This window comes from Dysidea avara, chromosome 6 (genome assembly GCF_963678975.1).
Source record: "Dysidea avara chromosome 6, odDysAvar1.4, whole genome shotgun sequence".
Taxonomy (NCBI): domain Eukaryota; kingdom Metazoa; phylum Porifera; class Demospongiae; order Dictyoceratida; family Dysideidae; genus Dysidea; species Dysidea avara.
In genome coordinates, this window is record NC_089277.1 from 5,515,819 (window position 1) to 5,536,362 (window position 20,544).

Here is a 20,544-nt window from a genome sequence, read left to right on the forward strand (position 1 = left end):
GGTCTCTTAGTGGATTTTAAAGACCTCGCTATCCTCCAAAGATCAAAGCATATTATGTATACCATTTTCTAATATCCTTTATTTACTAAAATTTAAATTCCTAACCTATCATTATTCTTGTTATAATTGTAATAGCTATTTGAATGGAAATAACATCGACATCGCGGCACTGCTTTAAATGAATTATTATTGTCCACCTTTTCAAGCACACTTTCTGTAACAACTTTAAACAGACTGTAGGACCAAGTGTCCTACAGACCTTCAGCACTTGTGCTGTAAAGCCTTAATGTATAGTAAATAAAATATCCTAAAGTTTGAAGTAAATAAATTGATATAAATGCAAACAGAGTATCTCTAACACGTTTTATGTATGATACCATCAAAGTTCAATAGAGAAATTGTACTTTATTTTCCATAATGTGCCAAAAGTGTGCTTTAGTTTTGGACAAGTAAAATTCTATATAGGAAAACAGGAACGAAATTGAGAATGGGAATGACCAATGGAAATTGCCTGATATGTCATTATACAGGTTGCGCAAAGTTTCTTTTCGGTGTTGTGTTGGATCCTCCATTAAAATGGTAAAAATACTCCAATAGAGCAGTCACCTACATTTAAATACTCTAATAGAACAGTCAAGAATGTTTCCCAACAGGGACTTGCATTGAAAACCTGTGAATTGATGGACTATAGCTTACACAGATCCATTACCACTAAAGCTAGCTACTCCTTGAAACCATGAACATTTTGAAGGTTCAACTATTACGGGTGAAGAGGTTCACAAAGTGTTATAGTTAACTGACAATGCCTGTTGTAAGCTTTGGAAACTGCTTCTGCTGCTTTCAGATAAGAAGTTTGAAGCGACTCTAAGAGGAATTCTCATGACTGTTCATGCTGTCCTTAGTATGTCCTCATTGAAACCACCTCATACTGCAGCTGTTACATACTCCATGTCATGCGACTTTTATCCTGAGATTGTAGGTACAACTTCCCACTTCTATTCCTCTTCATGTCGATTAGTTATATCTTTCAAAATCATAAATGTTTATGGTTTCAACTTCAAGGGAGTAGCTAACTTTCAGTGTTGATACCTTAACCAGCCTATTTATATGTATATATATACCCAATCTATGCCAGCTATAGTCCATCAATTCACAGGCTTTCAGTGCAGGTCCCTGGTTTAATAGTCAGTATTCTTGACTGCTTTGTTAGAGTATTTACTGCTGGTGACTACTCTATTAGAGTATTTTGATCATTTTAGCTGAAGGATCATAAGTAATAGATTTCTTACTGTTATCATGGCATTCCAGGTCAAGATAAACTGAAGTAAAACTTTCTTGTTGATTGCAACTTTGGATTCACAGATTTTAACCAGTTACAGCACGTGCAATATATACAGAAAATATAGCACTCAGTGTGGTTTCGAGCCAAATACAGCACTTGGCTTCATCTCATGCTGTATTCACCTTTTTACCACACCCTCATGCTATATTTCCATATTGCACCCATTGCAGTGCTTTAAATTATAATTCTTACCCATGTTTTATATCAAGACACACGATAGTGTGTCGTGCGGCCCAAGAAGCCGGCGCGCCACACCGTGAGTATATTAACAGGAAGAAAGAAAATGCAATTTTCACACCTATGTAGCTCTGTGATCCCTTATCCGATTGTAACCAAATTTGCTACAGACATGCCGGCCAGTTATGGGAGTCTACATACCAAATGTGAAGAAAATCGGTCCAGCCATTTCCGAGATACGAGCGAACAAAATTTCGTTTTAATTTCTTCTTTTTTTCTTCTTCATTTCGCACACTTCGCCAAATCCGCCATAAAACACGAATGCGTGCTCCAATCGGGCTGAAATTTGACGCACTTGAAGGGCTCATTAAGGCGGATCTCAGTACCAACTTTGGTAGGAATCCGATGGACATTCACAGAGTTATGATTGATTATTCGCGTAAAATATGGTCGAAGGTCTGTCACGCCCACAGGGTAAACCTCTTGGAGGAATGAGTTGAAAATTGCTATGTAGATGGAGTAACCATCGTAGGAGTGCCTTTTTGTGGTTTGAAAAGAATCGAGATAAAGACCATGGAGATATGACACAAAACCCAACCTGTGTCACAATTACGCAATCGATTTTTATGAATAAAAAGACTATTAGTTTTCACGTATACCAGGCAAACCGCCTAGAGCAATGAGCTGAAAATCGGTGTGTAGCTGGAATAATCATCATAGAAAGTCCTTACAGTAGTACAGAAGAATCGGATTACAAACCACTGATTTCGAAAGCCAACTACGTGTTGCAAATGCAAGATCGAGATACTCTAATAGAACAGTCACCCTAATAGAGCATTCGGCTACGTTTATAACTTCCTCCATTAAAGAATTATATTTTATTGCAAGTTATTCTGTAGGGAATTCAGCTACAACCAGTTAATCTGATAGACAATTCAGCCACAGGCAAGTCACCATGTAGAGAGTTCAGCTGCAAACAAATCACCCTGTAGAGAGATCAGCTAGAAGAAGTCACCTTGTAGAGAGTTCAGCTACAAAGAAACCATCATGTAGAGAGTTCAGCTGAAAAAAATCACTCTGGAGAGAGTTCAGCTACGAAAAGATCTCCCTGTAGAGAGTTCAGCTAGAAGAATTCACCCTATAGAGAGTTCATCTGGAAATAAATCACCCTGTAGAGAATTCAGCTACAAACAAACCGCCCTATAGAAAGATCAGCTAGAAGAAGTTACCTTGTAGAGCGTTCAGCTACAAGAAACCATCATGTAGAGAGGTCAGCTGCAAACAAATCACTCTGTAGAGAGATCATCTACAAAAAGATCACCCTGTAGAGAGTTCAGCCAGAAGAAGTCACCTTGTAGAGAGTTCAGCTACAAAGAAACCACCATGTAGAGAGTTCAGCTGCAAACAAATCATCCTGTAGAGAAATCAGCTACAAACAAATTGCTCTGTAGAAAAAACATCTAGAAGAAGTTACCTAGTAGAGAGTTCAGCTACAAAGAAACTATCATGTAGAGAGATCAGCTACAAACAATTCACTCTGTAGAGAGTTCAGCAAGAAGAAGTCACCTTGTATAGAGAATTCAGCTACAAAGAATCCATCATGTGGAGAGTTCAGCTGCAAACAAATCACCCTGTAGAGAGTTTCAGCTACGACTCTGTAGAGAGTTCAGCTAGAAGAAGTCACCTTGTATAGAGAGCTCAGCTACAAGAAATTACCATGTAGAGAGTTCAGCTACAAAGAATCCATCATGTGGAGAGTTCAGTTGCAACCAAATTTCCTTGTGGAGAATTTAGCTACAAACAAGTCACCCTGTAGAAAGATCAGCTAGAAGAAGTTACCTTTTAGAGAATTCAGCTACAAAGAAACCATCATGTAGAGAGTTCAGCTACAAACAAGTCACTCTGTATAGAGATCAGCTAGAAGAAGTTACCTTGTAGAGAGTTCAGCTACAAACAATTCACCCTGTACAGAGATCAGTTTGAAGAAGTTCTTTGTAGAGAGTTCAGCTACAAACAAATTACCCTGTAGAAAGATCAGCTAGAAGAAGTCACCTTGTAGAGAGTTCAGTTACAAAGAAACCACCATGTAGAGAGTTCAGCTACAAACAAATCACCTGTAGAGAGTTCAGCTACAAACAAATCACCCTGTATAGAGAGATCAGCTAGAAGAAGCTACCTTGTAGAGAGTTCAGCTACAAACAATTCACCCTGTACAGAGATCATATAGAAGAAATTACCTTGTGGAGAGTTCAGCTACAAAGAAACTATCATGTAGAGAGTTCAGCTACAAACAAATCACCTGTAGAGAGTTCAGCTACAAACAAATCATCCTGTACAGAGATCAGCTAAAGAAGCTACCTTGTAGAGAGTTCAGCTGCAAAGAAACCATAATGTAGAGAGTTCAACTATAAACAAATCACTTTGTAGAAAGTTCAGCTAGAAGAAGTCACCTTGTAGAGAGTTCAGTTACAAAGAAACCACCATGTAGAGAGTTCAGCTACAAACTAGTGACCCTGTAGAGACATCAGCTAGAAGAAGTTACCTTGTAGAGAGTTCAGCTGCAAAGAAACCATCATGTAGAGAGTTCAGCTACAGTACAAACAAATCCTGTAGAAATATCAGCTAGAAGAACCCACCTCGTAGAGAGTTCAGTTGCAAAGAAACCACCATGTAGAGAGTTCAACTACAAACAAGTGACCCTGTAGAGACATCAGCTAGAAGAAGTTACCTTGTAGAGAGTTCAGCTGCGAAGAAACCATCATGAAGAGAGTTCAGCTACAAACAAATCACCCTGTAGAAATATCAGCTAGAAGAAGTCACTTTGTAGAGTGTTCAGTTATAAAGAAACCACCATGGAGAGTTCTGTAGTAAATATAATATTATGTATTTTATATATGTGACTGCAGGGCCTGCGTAAATAGGGCATGTGGGCACAAGCTACACCCCATCACTCTACAGGTCATATCTCAGTACTGGAATACTATATTTGCATTCTGTAACTTGCATCATGATGCCAATTAAATGCTTATTAAGAGCTGAAAATTCCAATGCCATAGCATAATGGTACAAGACGTTATGAGTGATGAAATTGTGAAAAAAATGGCAAAAATCATGTGCCCACATGCCCTATTATCGCAGGCCCGGTCACACATATATATAATTTGTATACATTTACTGATAAAATATTTAAAGTACATCTGCTTCATCTTTTCTTCTTCCTGTGGTAAAGAAAAAAAAGATGGTTTTAAAAAGTCCCAAAGCCAGCCATACAAATGCAAAAAGAAGTGAAATCTAATCAAAAACAGCTAAGCTGTAAAAAAGGTGCGGCCCCAAAAAGTCCATTGTGAAAAAAGATGTGAAATCCAAGGTGGCGGCCAAGAAATGGCTGTGATGGTAGGTTAATGGTAAAAAATTTAATAACAACAATTCAGGTGAATTTTGTGCCAAGACCAAGCGGCACCAAATTCACCTGAATTGTTGTTGTTAAAATTTTTACCATTAACCTACCATCACAGCCATTTCTTGGCCGCCACCTTGGATTTCACATCTTTTTTCACAATGGCCTTTTTGGGGCCGCACCTTTTTTACAGCTTAGCTGTTTTTGATTAGATAGTAGTATCAAGAGTGAATAATTTTACTCTTGGTAGTATATATTTGCCTGTTAGTTAGTCATTCACTGTCATTCAATAGCTGGACTGACTTGTGTAGATGTTGTTGATAATGTTCAGCAAACTCCTGATAATCAGATCAGTGTTAATAGAACAGTAATTTTTCCACGTCTCAACTTCACTTGTAATGGTAGGATAACCAACATCAGGGTTAGGATATCTGATCATAGTAACACTGGGACTAATTTTCCTTATATACAAGTATGGAGACAGTCACCAACTACACAACTCTACAGTTTAGTTGATCAAGTTCAGATACAATCAAGTCACCTCAATACTCGGTTAACCTACCTAGAAGCTATCATTTCACTCACTGGCAGAATACAATTTCTATCTGGAGATGTTATAGGATTTTATAATCCACCTGATTCTGGTTATGTAATTAGAGATATACAAACACCTGGATATGTGATGTATGTATTCCTTGGATCTACTACTTCATCATTTAATCTTAGCTTTGCTGTCATAAGTGATAGACGACAACCATTGATCCAGTTTACACTTGGTAAGTATGGTGACAGTCTTTTTTGTGTGCTGAGTATTATAGTATTATAATGTACATATGTAGATATTCATCTATCTGTTTGTACTGCACCTTAATTAAATTTACTTAATTATCAACCATCATTGTTCTTAAATGTTTCATCTGTTTAGATATTCAGTGTAATAACCTCACAACACCATTCAATGGAGAGATAACATCATGTAGTTCTGGTAGTATTGGAGTGGGTTATGAGAGAGACACTTGTAGTTTCACATGTAACACTGGTTATGAGCTAATTGGTAGTCCTCATAGAACATGTCAGTCTGATGGTAGTTGGAGTGGATCACTAGTGTCCTGTACCATCATGATGTGTCCCTCATCATCACTACCAATGAACAGCATGTTGACTGAGTCTTGTAGTAACACATATCAGTCAATGTGTGATCTGCAGTGTGAAGAAGGCTTTGATGGTAGTGGAGAGTCATCATATGTGTGTGATGTGTTGAGTGATGGATCATCAGTAATGTGGATGACAAGTGGAGGAGGATGGAGTTGTGAAAGGAGTAGGTTACTGTGTTGTCTTTGGTGTTGTGTATTCTTTAAAAATAACTTGTGATATGTAGCACATAAGGGGTCATAAGAGAGATGTGTACTGTGCATAGTTATACAGTACAAGTTTCACTGGTTATGAGCTAACTGGCAGTGACACAGTATTTGATGTAATGTATGTGCCTTTTTTATTTATAGTTTTGTAGGAATTTACATTGTATAGTTTGTAAATCACAGTGCTGTAGTTTAGAAGTAGAAATTTGAAACCTCTACAAGTTTGGCAATGTAATTAAATTAATTAAAGCTTACTAGCTTAGTACACAATACTGGATTTATTATTCCAGAGATTATATAATTGGTTACACTCATATAGACTAGGGTGAATGATTATCCAATGTTGACTATTAGCATGCTATGGATTGGAAGTGTTTCATATTAGCTTTAACATGGGGCATTCAGACTTTTCCTGACATGTTTACATGCCCTCAGCCCTTGAGCCTGCGGCCCTCAGGCTGTTGGGCATACATACATATCAGTCAAAGCTTGTTACAATGATTACACAATGCATTATTCTGTCTGGCATATGCCTAACACTGTTTTTAATTTAATAACCCATTGACAGCCAAATTCTCAGGGACCACTAGCCGAATTGTTGAACCGTGTCATCCTAACCATCCAATACACAGAGAATACTCGTTATAAACTATGTTGTTTTTGTTAATTAACAATTACCTCAACGCAGTTACAAACAGCCAAGTCTATACTTTAGTAAAAACAGCCTAAACAAACAATGGAATCCCCCCCCCCCCTCCCTCCCCTCCCCTCCACAAGGTGTCTTACACTCCAAAATACTATTCTATACAGTTTACTCACAATGCATGCCATCCATTCCACAGCTGGTTTCTTTGTGATTTGTCCCCTTTTTGCTGCATATATACACTGGCACTCGTGTTCACCATGCCATGTCCAGGATAAAGCAGCCGACTGTTGACTTTACCTGTCTCCAGTGATTTATAACACTTTCTGTATACTTTTCAACTTAAAGAACGATTTAACTCACCAAAGGTTCCACTACTACTGCATAACAAACTTACACTAATTTGAGAAGGATCCGGTTATCTGAGAAACAGAACCTCTATGGGCATGTCCATTTTAGTGCTAGCATATCTTACTGTGAAACGCATTTTACAAGTTATAGCAAGGCTAAAGTTTTATTCTATGGGTAAGTTATGGTGCCAAGCTGCCACAATATGATTGCAGTTGCTGTTAATGGGTTAATACATGCAGTATATGTTTGTTACTTGTATATGCTATACCAGGAAATAGCACGTAAGTATGTACCAATGTCTTTCTCAATATTATCTTAGAGGTAACAAAAAAGCATACAGAAAGTATGTTTTGCTATTTTCTCACCTACTGTTTCTTTTCAGTTATGCTTATTGTACTTGATATTATGGTCAACATTAATTTATTTACAACAGCATGGTGTATTTACTTGTTGTTCCTGACTTGATATTATAAAGATAAATGTTAATTGGGCTTAAGTTGCGCTTTTAGTGTACAGCAAGGAATGCAATGTATGCATCATGGACTTACCTTTGTCCTTCTTGTCCCACTTTTTATAATAGTTTTACAGTGCGATGGTATTTATTTAAGCTTGCGTCGATTTTGCCAGCATAACTTTAGGTGTAGTAGGGCATGAAAAGCATAAAGCATAAATTTTATGCTGGCATAATTGCAGCATAATGGGCCCACCACAATAAGTATAACTTCTGCTGTAACAGTTAGAAAGTAAAGGGCTAACCTGTTTTTGGATGGTGAAATAATTCCTCTCAACAAGTAGAAGCAATGCACTACACTAATACAAGTTTACAATCGATAGCATGAACACTTTTTATTGTGGGTTTGAGTTTTATGGGACATATGCAGTCACGTGCCAACTAGTACCAAGGCATGGCAAAGCAGTTTAGTTTAGCTTCAATCACTAAATTTGGTATCAAATCTAATGTGTCACACCATGTGAGTTAGATAAAACGTGATATGATGATTATGATTGTTGAAAGACAACATCTACGATGGAAGCTCTGATGAATAAAGTTAATGCTGAGTCAGATAGCTGCTTCTTCAGTAGGGCTATGAAAGTCCAAACCAAACAATAAGTAAGATGGTTTTTCTCCAGTTGAGGTGTGGGGTGTTACAATAAACCCAAAGGTCTCCATGTATGTAATTATCCCATGTGTTGCAGCTTGCTCCCTGAGCATGGATTTAAGCGTATGATTAAAATGTTCAACTGCTCCATCACATTCAGGGTGGTGGGCGGTGGTATTTAACTTCTTAATACCCAACAGTTCACATATATCTTTCATCAAGTGGGACAGCAAATTAGTTCCTCTATCAGAAAGAAGTTCCTCTGGCACACCAAAGAATGGTACTATCTCCTCAACCAATAGACGAGCAATCCATACTTCTTTTCAATCAGTGGTGGGATAAACCATTGGTCACTTGATGAACAGGTCTTGAAATACAACCACATACTTGTTACCTCTTGTTGTTATCGATAATTCCATCACATCAACTCCAACTATTTGGAATGGACATTCAGTAGGAATAGGATGCAGCAGAGATTTCTGTTTCCTCCCTGCTCCTTTGGAAATGGCACATTGGGGACAACTCTGAGCATAATTCATGGCATCTCTGTCAGATACAATATCATTTGCTACAACAAACCATACAGTCACAGTGATTGGTGGCTGTGATACAAGATTAGCGATACTGACATCATCTCTACTGGAAATAAGTGCCACTTAGACTTCTTCAGAACTGTCATCCTCAACAGACAATGGTGTACTGGTTGTCTAAATAAAGCATCTGCATGACAGTTGTTCTGTTTAACTCAGTAGACAATATCAACTTCTTGTATTCCACTACCATATACATACCTTATACCACCACCTAGCATGTTTCCCATTCAGATTAGGGGCACACAATACAGCTTTCACTGCTGCATGGTCAGTGTATACTGTCACTTTGTGGCCATACAGGTGGTATTGAAAATGTGTTATTGCCCACACAACGGCTAACGTTTCAAGCTCTGTTATAGCATAATTCCTTTCACTAGATGACAAATGATCGGCTAGCATAAGCTAACAGGTGAAGCCTGCAGTCATCCTAGAACTGAGGTAGTATAGCCCCTTGCCCCTGTTTGCTAGCGTTAGTCTCAAACACAAAACTTCTAAAATTGGGATATACTAGTACTGGTGATGTTAACAGCCTGGTCTCAATTCATCAAAAGTTTGCTCACAAATGGCTGTCCAATTAAATGGAGTTAAGGTAAGACCCAAAAATTGTCGTAATTGCTTCAAAGTAGTAGATACTGAAAATTCCCTAACAGCATCAAATTCCTGGTATTGGGCTTAAGTCCTTGTGCTGTTACAATATGGCCAAGTTATTCAACTTCCTCACTCATAATTACTTGGGTTCAATTTCAAATTAGCATCTTTCAAACAAGTAAATACTTTCTTCAAGTGCTTCAGGTGAATGTCCAGCAATTGTGAAAACACAATGACAACATCTAAATATTAAACAACCACAAAATCACCTGCTTCCATCACCAACCATGATAAAACCCTCTGCAGTAATCTTTGAAATACTGCTGGAACATTCATAACCCCAAAAGGCATTACCTTGAATTCATAATTATAACCCATGATGTGTGATAAAAGCCATCTTCTCCCGGCTGTCTGACTGCACTCTGATCTGCCAATATCCCGCCGCTAAGTCTAGTGTAGTATAACACTTGGCCTTGCCCAACTTCTCAAGGAGATCATCTATCCTAGGTTAGGGAAATAAAAATCTGCTTTTGTCACTGCATTCAAACCTACAAAAATGAAGGTCACCATTTCACTTTCTAACCAAAACTACAGGGCTAGCCCATGAACTCCGATGGCTGTATTACTCCGTCAAGCTGCATTTGCCTTAGCTGTTTAGCAATATCTTGTCTGGCTGCATAAGGTATTCTGCAGACTGCCTGCTTCTTAGGAGTAGAGTCACTGGTATCAATACTAAATTCAACCAGACCAGTTTCTCCTTGTTCTGCTTTTTCAAGAGAAAACACATCATGATGACTAGCTAATAACTCTGCTAACTGTGAATTCTCTTCCAGTGTATGATTAGGGTTTACATTACATAACAACTTCACTTGTTGTCTCCTCCACTGTACTCTCTCATTGGTAAACTTACCATCCTCTACTACATCTGATGTGCCCTCTAGCTGTCTCAGTACATGACACAATTTGAACTTATTTAGATTAGGAAGATTAACCATACTTACATCCTGGACTGTTCTTAACTCTTCAGTAAGTGACTGGTCTTACTAGTATTTGATACCACTATCACGGCTGTTCCATTCCTATCAACCTCTAACAAAGACTCTTCAATATGCAACATATCTACTAGGTTAGGACTAGGCTGTAATAGTACTGTACCTCTATGGCCAATAATTTTCACTGGCATCACAGCTGTGTGGAAATTGAACGGACTCTATTATCTTCACTTTATCCTTAGATATTGATCTACTGTGCCAGCTTTACCTCTATTCCCCAATGATTTGATACTGACTTGGGGGTGATACTAAACGATTCCCAATTTTTGACAGACAGTTTCAGACAATAGCAACCAGTCAGGTGCCTTGATCTTCACATAAACTGTAGTACACACTTTCCTGTCTTCAAAGCCAGTGTCATCTTCCATTTGTCCATCCAAGACAATAGGCTGCTTGTTGTAACTGAAAGCTTGTTTATTGGCAGGCTTACAATCCTCCTCCTTCAACCCAATGTATTGACCACTGTCTTAAACAAGTCCCCACTTACAATACTAATGTTTGAGCCTGTATCTATTATACCAGTTACCCCTCTATCTCTACAGTAACACTCTGAGGACTACCCTCTTTGCCTTGACAAGTGCCCTGACCCACAGTTGAAGATGTGGCTGAATTTGATGGAACAATATTTCAACAACCTATTGATACTGGCTTTCTCTGGTGAACTAGCTTCCACTCCTGAACAATTACTGCCATGAACAACTCTTTTCTTCTTTGATAAACTACTCTTTCCCTCACTTTCAGTTTTCTGTACTTTGCAGTCTCTGGCTAGATGATTTGGACTATTACAAACATAACATCTTGGCTGCTGTTTATAGGGTTGCTTTGATTTACTATAACTATTGTCAGTATTCTGTAGAGAATTCTGGTTGGAGGTTACCGTGTGGCTGTCTAATAGAATATCTCTGCGGAGATTATCTCTGCTGATCTCTCTCATATTGCTGTCACTTCCTCAACTCTGCCAATCTTTTCTCTTCATTTCTGGCAGCTAGATAAAGCTCAGGGTAGCTTCTTGCTCCTGACACAGCAGGGGCTTTGCTCAACTCAAATATAGGCTGCTCTGCAGCTGGCCATACAGCTACACACTTCTAGTTTCTGGGTATATCTTGTCTTTCCCAAAACCTATTGAAAGGTACGTTCTAGACGTCTTATATAGTCCACAACAGTTTCAGAGTGATTCTCTACCACATGGCAAAAATCAAAAGCTGCTAGTGTCTGATTCCCAGGGTCTACTCGTGTACATAGAACTTTTACAGCTTCCTCATAAGTGCCACGGTCCTGTCCATTGAACAATTTTCACTCCTGGAGAGCTCTGTTTCTCAAATACACTGCCAATTGTATTAGAGTCTCCTCTTCAGACCAACCATTCCGTACAGCTGCTCTCTCCAAAGTAGGGAGCCAGTTATCAAATCTTATTTCAGGGTCCTCAGCTGTGAAGGGATCAATTGGTGGAGCCTTGTCTTGTCACTGAACTGGTTGTGTAGTGTAAGCTGGATCAGAGGGTACTAATGGAAGACATGAACATGTAATGTTAGTACCAGTAGTTTGAGTCATTGACTCAGATGTGTTCAAAGGTGTTGACCCTACCCTAGTTACTCCACTTGTCAACAGTCTGGATTGGCTATAGTCTAGTGGTGGGAGCCTTGTTGCACCACCTGAACTCAGCAATGTAGGTACTGAATGTGTTAGAGTTACACTTGTTGTTTGTACAACAGGTACAGTAAACAATGGACGTTATCCACAATGATGTCACGAGCACAAAATGACCGCATTATTTGGGGTACTAATGTACAGGCGCCTATGGAGAAATTGCTATGATCAATCATATTTTAGCCAGGGAAGGAGATATCGAGCTCTTAGCAACAGGTATAAGTACAAGAAAACATAATAAACGATTAGTATTGCATGTTGGAAAATTTTCGAGATAACGCTTGTTTGCAATGGTTTTTTTTACGTTATACCCATATCTGTTGTCTACTAGTTGGTATCTTTCTTCACAAGTGAAATGTGACCGGATTTGCGAAAAGGTACCTTTTTCACACACAAAATTTGACCCATTTTGTGACATTTGATGCTTCATAACTTTTTAATTATGGCATATAATTGCCTGAAATTTTCCATGAGTGTAGCTACAGTATCTGGCTACATTTTGATACTAAGAGCAAGTTAATCAGCATAAGGAATGAAGTGTTATATGATTTTGTTTACTGGTATGTAAAATGTGTGGAAAAGGTACCTATTCGCAAATCCAGTCACAAATATAATTGATCAAAAGAATTTCTCCATAGGAGCCTGTACATTAGTATCCCAAATGACATGGCCATCTTGTGCTCGTGACGTCATTGTGGATAAAGTCCATAACTCACCTACATTAGGTAAGGCTTCGCTGACTCTTGAAATGCTGTAGAGAAGTTGAGTTGTACTTGGTTTATTGTCTGTCAGAAATTCAGAAGATTGTCCATATGTGCTTTGAGATTGGCTTGGCAACAGACTTCTCAGACTCTGTAACTCCTTGTCTTTAGCCAACATAGCTTGATCAAAGTGATTTAACTGCTTACGGTTGGTCTTCCAAAGTTCTTTGACACTGCTCTTCCTTGCTTCCAACTCTTTATTCGCCCTCTCAATTTCTTGAGCAGCCAACTGTTGCTGTTGCTGCAACATTTCTACTTTATCCATCAGTTCTTCTGTTATATCCTTAAGAACATTCAAATCTTGTTCTTTAGCATCCAATTCTTGCTCTTTTCCCAGGGGTGGTGGAGCAGGCCAAAGAGTGAGGGTGCCAGGCCAGCTGTAAATTGAAGACAAAAAAAGGTCACAGCCTGCTGACAATAGCTGCTCTCCACCAATTATATCTCCTTATTTATAATTACACATACGTAGCTAAGTAACTTGCTACACTGGTTCTTTGAATATTGTGACTGCTCTATTAGAGTATCCAGATCCTGACCGTTCTGTTAGAGTATCTCAATTTTTTCTTACAAACAGTGTTCCTGGCCCCCGGCCCCCTCGTCTCCACCACCTATGTCTTTTCCTCTTAAAGACTGCCTCAGGAAACTTATCTCCTCAGTGGAGTGGTGCAGTTACTCTTGCAACTTTACACAATTGACCTCTAATTTTGATAGCTCCTTACTTTATCTTTGTGTTTTTCTGGACATGCTTAGTTTAATATTCTTGTGGGTGGTCATCCTTGACCTCTTCTAGGGTTTCCTTAGACAGCTCTGAAGACAATTCTTCCACAGGAGCTGAGATGTTCGAGGAGTAGGTGACTGTGAAGATAACGGTGAAGTAAAAGACAAAAATAACCCATCTACATCCTGTAGTGACAGGTTCCTTCTCCACATCACCACAACTTGAGTGTCGGAGGATTCTTGTCCATTGCTCTCAGTTTCTCCTCGATCATAGCCCTTAAACCATGTAGTGGGGAGTTCTAATGCATGTGCCACCTGCTGTAGCTGGTATATCTTCAGTCTTTTAGAGTTTAAAGGAAACTCTGTCCTAGACTTTCCATTCCTCTGGCTCATATCCTAAGCCAAATCTTCAAGCCTCTATACTATGTATGTAGTAGCTCTACTAACTCACTAAGGCTAAAACTGCTATTGAGGTCCACTCTCCTCTCTGGTAACAGTCAGTCTCGGTAGGACCTCCAATGTAAAGCCATCCAGAACTGCTTTAACATTAACAATCTATGAAACCCCCCCTCCCCCCCCACAAATCATGTTAATTACAAGGTTTTTATACACAAAGGTAACCTATATATCATGTGACCTATATATGTAATTGTAGAATTTTCCTTATTGTATAAAAGGATACCACATCACACATTTCTAAAAAGCATAAAAACAAGCATAAGAGACAGGAATGTTGGGAAATTCCAAAAAGTATAGGTACATTTTGGAGCATTATAGACTCAAGCCTAAGGCTAGTTTATAATTAGCTTTGTGCATAGGCCAGTTGTGGAGTACATGAGAATTGCCCATATGTTTTTGCAACAGTCAAAAGTGAGCAAGTTGCTTGTTTGTAAATAATTAAAATCAAGACACACAATAGTGTATTGTGCAACCAAGAAAGCTGGTGTGCCACACTATGAGTATATTTACAAAAATGCCATACTTAGTCACTGTAAATCCCCTCCACCTTCAGTACCCCACATACCAAGATTGCCTAATGCAGTCATGAAATATATGCCCTCAAAGTTTGGGCTTATTCTCTCCGTTCTTCTTTTTCTTCGTTTTGGAGGCTTAGATTATTCTTTTCGCACACTTGACAAAACTATGGAAATGTATACTGTAGCTCAATTGTCTAGAAATTTTGTGCACTTTAAGAATCACGACATAATCACGTATCAAGTTTGATGCAAGTCTGATAAACAATCATAGAGCTATGGACAAGTATTTGAATTTAAAAAGACTGACTTGTTGTCAGGCCTACAGGTAAACCGCTTACAGGAATAACTAAAAAATCAGCATGCGTATAGGTTCATCACACTTGTAGCCCAAACCTTTTGTAATTTAAAAGAAATCGCATTGATAGCTATAGGGTTACAAGGCAAAAACTGGACTGCAGGGACAAGTTACTGTAATAGAACAGTCATAGGGTAAAAAGGTGCACAAAAAAATTCAAATTTACCAGCGTTCAAACTAGTGCTGTACACCTACAAAATTTTTGTCACCGGTTAATTGCCTACCAATAATTGGCAATAACCAGTTAATTGGTTTGTTTGTATATTGGCAGACGTAATGCGAGTCAACAAGCCTGCTGGAAGGTTTAGGGTGGTACCAAAGTGACCATCAACATCTTGTCTAGCAGTAACAGTTATTACAATCACATTCTTTGAGGTTATGTTATGATGTTAACACTTATCAGCAGGGGTAATTTATGGTTTACCAAGTGGGTGGGCAATAACCGGTTTAAAGGTTTCTTCACCGGTTATTGGCTGACCTAGACAACACCGGTTAATAACCGGTTAATTGGACACCGGTGTACAGCACTAGTTCAAACCAGGGACCTCCATACTGAACACCCAAATCCTTAGCCACTGAGCTGCTGTTTTCATGATTGTTCACCTCACTTAATTTCTACTTTATAAATGAAAATTCTAGCTAAAATCTACTTAATAGTAAATGTTGTAATTTAAATCGATTAGTGGAACATCTAACATTCTGTGTGTGTTTTATTAGAAATTCTTTTTAAAATGTGCACTCTATTAGAGTATTGACGAAAGTTATAAGTAAACTGTACAAGTTGTGAAATCAAAGGTGGCGGTCATGAAATGGCTGCAATGGTGGTATTTTTAATTATTGCATTATTAGAATGCATTAGCATTAACATCAATACAGCTGTTTCATGACCCCCATCTTTGAATTCACAACTTTTTTCACCCAGGCTTTTGAAGGCCGCACCCTCTTTATACAGCTTGGCTGTTTTTGTATGGATTAGCAGTTATGTATTAATCTGTTTTTCAGTCTGGTTTGATCAATAGAGGTTATTCGTTTATGTCATTTTAAGTTAGTAACGGTTACTAGCCACCATGTTTTGAGGCATAAATTAATGGGACCCATGTGAGAAAGTGAAACTTTTTGTGATTTTGGTACAATTGAAGTTTATACTATTAGCCAAGTGAAGAGCGGGAATAGAGTGGACTGGGTTAATTTAGCGGTACAAGCCAGCATGCAAGCTGCTGGAGTATAATGGCCCTGTTTCTTCAGCTGAGAAGCGATATTACTAAGCAACGAATAACATAACAAATGCACCATAGATTTCTTATTTTCACTGGCTTGTAACTCATTCTTGCTTCACACATTCATGAAGATAACCTGTAATTATATGGAAAATATTTAGTGTGACATCAAATGGATAACCTCTATAGCTGACACATGGTGCATAGAAATATACATCCATGCACCGCCCAAACAACTATTCAGTTATGATTCATGTACTACAATAGTGTATTACAATGAGCTAGTTGCAATCTGTGACTATACTCAGCCTACAACTTTAAAATTAAATTCCACACTAATATTATATAGTTGTGTATCAGTTAGTAGGGACCACAAAGGTGTAGGTATGGTCCACGGGATAAAATCATGCAAAAACCAGCCTTAATTTTCCCGGATGACAGTGAGGCAGTATTGGTTAGGTAAAACTAAACCCAAACAAGTTTTCAGATCAACCCAAAATGCTTTCAACAAGTTGCTACGTAATTTAAAAATATATATTTAACAGAATTTTCTACTGACTGACTGACCGAGTAGTAACTGACTGATGCCTTCAGACAAGCATAACTTGATAATGGCTAAAGCTATGGGCTTGATTTTTTCACTGTTCGATGTCGCTTCGGCCCGACAGGTGCTTTTTGGCACACCGCATTCTTCATGGACTTACCAGTGTCCTCCTTTGTGTCCCATTTATCTTCGCTGACAACAAAAAGTGTCGATATGGTGGTAGCACGTGATGGCTTCCCTTTGTAACGGAAATCGTCCATATTTTTCATAGTGGCTATTTTGATAGCAGAGGTGCTTTTCAAACAGTTCTTAATTCGTACTGCTGTGTAACGGATTGAACATACTGTAGCCCACAACAAAGAGTAATGGATACTTCGCTTTTCAGACAATAATTGATATAACTGGGGCATACGGCACCATTTTGTTCTTTCGATATGCGTGGATTGCAGAGGTGCTTTTTGAACAGTTCTTGATTCAAAATGCTGCATAACGCGTTGAACATAGCTGACAACAAAACGTAATGGATACTTCACTTTTCAGACGATAATTGGGGTGTGCGACACCATTTCAGATGTGGTATGCGTAGGTTCACCAGTCATAATAATTATTTACAAAAAATAGGTAACAAACAAGTACACAGAAAGATTCGAATTTTCAACTACAGTAGGGACCATAGCACATCAATAAAAAGTACTGAAACCAGCTGGAATAGTGCATAATAGTAAAACAATAAGAAGTGTTATATCCCTACTGTGCATTTCCATTATGGTATCTTGAGCACGGTAGGGATGTAACATTTCTTATTGTTTTACTGTGATTTAATATTCAAAGTGTACTGCATCCTTAAACTGGTTGGTCATCAGCAAGCTGCTTTACCAGTATACTTCCCTAGCAATATGCTAATTTATTTATTTTTCCCAAGTGATCAGTACATTATTATGGATTTGGTTTATTACAATTAGGCCATGTAATTTTCTACCCTTATTAAACATTTACTTAGCTACGTATATAAATATAGTTACAGAATGCAAATATTCTATTCCATTACTGAGATAGGATCTGGTATGTGATGGGGTATAGTTGTGCCCGCATGCTCTATTTTTGCAGGCCCAGTCATAATTATTAATCAAAAACAAAATGAAAAGAGTTTAGGTGATAGAAAGTATGACATAAATGGTAACATAGCTACAAATGTGTATAAAAATCCCAACATTGACATGCTATATGCCACTATCTGTTAAATGCCAAAGTATCACATAGCTACATATATTGTAATAGCAACCATTTTTCATATTTATATCTCTTATTTCACTTGCTGGTACATTTTTAAATTAATAACTTTTAATTGCTTTAGTTTGTTAACTTTTTTGTTATGGCATAACTACATTATACATGTGTAGCTGTGACTGCTTTATTAGAGTATCTGGCTGCTTGTCTTGAGTGAACTACACAATAGATTGAGATGTGTAGTTGCTATTTATTGTTTTCTACAGTAAAACTGCAGATGATTGCAGCTAGATTACTAAAGGGCATGGTCTGATCATTGAAGATGTGGCAATCCATTCTGATCTTTTAAGGACATGGTTTTACCATGTAAGAGCTTTATGACTTGGGTACAGCTACATGTATCTTCTCCCTCTTATAGTAACACAAGAGCATCTAGTAATTTTGTGGCATCTAAATATGCTTCTCTAGGGATATGAAAATTAATTCCTTCATATGGTTTCATTGCATAAATAAGAAAATGACCATATAATCAAAGATAAAAGGAAAGGCAAAGCGTGGAAGGTAGACACTCATCAAAACCTGAAAAGCGCATGCCAACATGAGTTCCTTATTGTGATGTAAAGTGATAACTGTGTACTGCTTCATTTGATATCTAGCCTTCGACCAAGTGCTGGCTGCATAGATAGCCAACTGACTGACCAACTATCCAAATATAAAATCGGGTGATGACAATTTTGTATAGCAATTAGAATAGCTAAGTACATAATGTCTGTGGATGTACAGACACAAACCTAATACAAATACTTTTTTAAAAGTAATATGCGGTCTTTTGTATATTATGTTTTAATGATTTGATGTAAGGCTATTAGTAAAGGTGAATTTCATCACTTTTAACCGCAACATTTTGGTGGGTGCCATTCATTTTAAGGGGGGGGGGGACCCTACTGCCGTACTGTTTGATATTGTTTCAATATAAACCAGGATCTCAAACAAGTGATAATGGAGGATCGTCTGGTGCTGTTATTGGTGGAGCAGCAGGAGGAGTTGTAGTTATTGTAGTCATCAGTATAATGGTACTACTTGTATTAATTTATATGAGACAACTACATCAGAAGAAATCAAATTCATTTGTGGCTGGGATAGCTAATACCATATCTGATAGTGAGTGTACATTATTATATACACATGTTGGAGTAAATGAAATTGACTGAGCCGAAGCCAATAATTTTAGCTATATATCTCAGTGCATATCTGTATAGCATGTTTGTTTGGTTTATATACTTTGTGTGTAATTGTACTGAGCTTTAATTTCTCCTTACTCACTTTGATAGCTTTACTGGCCATTACTTGCATGATACATGCTTTGTTGCCTTGTGGTCATAATAGTAGACTACTTTGTGTCTTAGTCATGATACGCACCCTTGGTGATGCTCACATGTACTACAGGTGGTGTAAGTTCTACAGAAAAGAAAGTGAAGGAAGAAGAATACAGTGAGATAGTGTTGCCTCAGTTACGTTGTGATGATCCTATCAAGATGAACTCTAATCCGTCATATGGATCTTACACAGGACAGGGTACTAATATTGCTGTACAACCTAACCCATCTTATGGTGTGAACAAACCTAACAATAAAATAACTGAAGATCGGTATGAATATGCTCAGCCTACTGAGATCACTAATGTTGCTATAGAGCCTAACCCATCATATGGAGTAGCCACAAGGATGGGAACTAACACCAAAACTACTCCAGGCTCTGGTGTTACCATTTCTCCCAATCCAGCTTATACTAGTGTGAAAGCTAAAAAGTAATTCAATGTGCTTATGTAGAACATCAAACTATTGCATCATTAGATCTGTACTTTTGTAGTATATAGTGACATTTAACACATTAATTTTGTATTATTGTTAGTCAACTGTTTTTGGTTTTTTGTCATGTGCAGTGTTTGTGTTAGTCTCACAATCCAACATGCAAGACAATGTTTGATGTTTGGGTATTGTATAGAGGTACCATATTTCCTTGGTTAAACGCCACAACTTTAATAGTCACCACATTTGAATATAGTGGCCTTAAGGACACAGTGTAAATGCTGCCCTTGAATAAACTCCTCAACTATTATTTGAATTCATAGTCCTTGATTATTCTGAGGCATATTTTGCTTATCTTTGGCGAAGTAGACTATCCTGCAGTGATATTCTGCAGTGTTCTTAGTGAGGAAAAGAACAATAGTTGTTCTACATCATGTACAGAGGCCATACCATTTATCTTCATTTCTGGTGTACATCGCATTGAAATAAAGTAGAGCTACTAAACATGAATTAAATAAGTACATACTATTATTATAACAACAATTTTTGTTTGCTATACAGAATAGTTGCCACAATTTAAGACCTGCTTTTATGCTACTAATTTCCACCCTCAAATACTGCCCACCCTTGAATAGTAGCCACACTGAATTTTGACACTAGGCTATAGTAACCAATACTAACCATGATGTT

At 38.0% G+C, this 20,544-nt stretch overlaps 2 protein-coding genes across 2 annotated transcripts in view; both read left to right on the forward strand.

Moving 5' to 3' along the window:
- LOC136257627 (uncharacterized) overlaps window positions 1–20,031 on the forward strand; it is a 106,714-nt gene extending 86,683 nt beyond the window's left edge. Inside the window, exons 5-8 of the mRNA XM_066050881.1 lie at window positions 5,210–5,692; window positions 5,842–6,234; window positions 19,028–19,207; window positions 19,493–20,031. Coding sequence (XP_065906953.1) covers window positions 5,210–5,692; window positions 5,842–6,234; window positions 19,028–19,207; window positions 19,493–19,857 — 1,421 coding nt within the window. The 3' untranslated portion in view covers window positions 19,858–20,031. The remainder of the gene's footprint in view (window positions 1–5,209; window positions 5,693–5,841; window positions 6,235–19,027; window positions 19,208–19,492) is intronic.
- Window positions 1–20,544, forward strand: part of LOC136257622 (uncharacterized) — a gene marked incomplete in the record, with an annotated part of 245,226 nt that overhangs the window by 153,498 nt on the left and 71,184 nt on the right.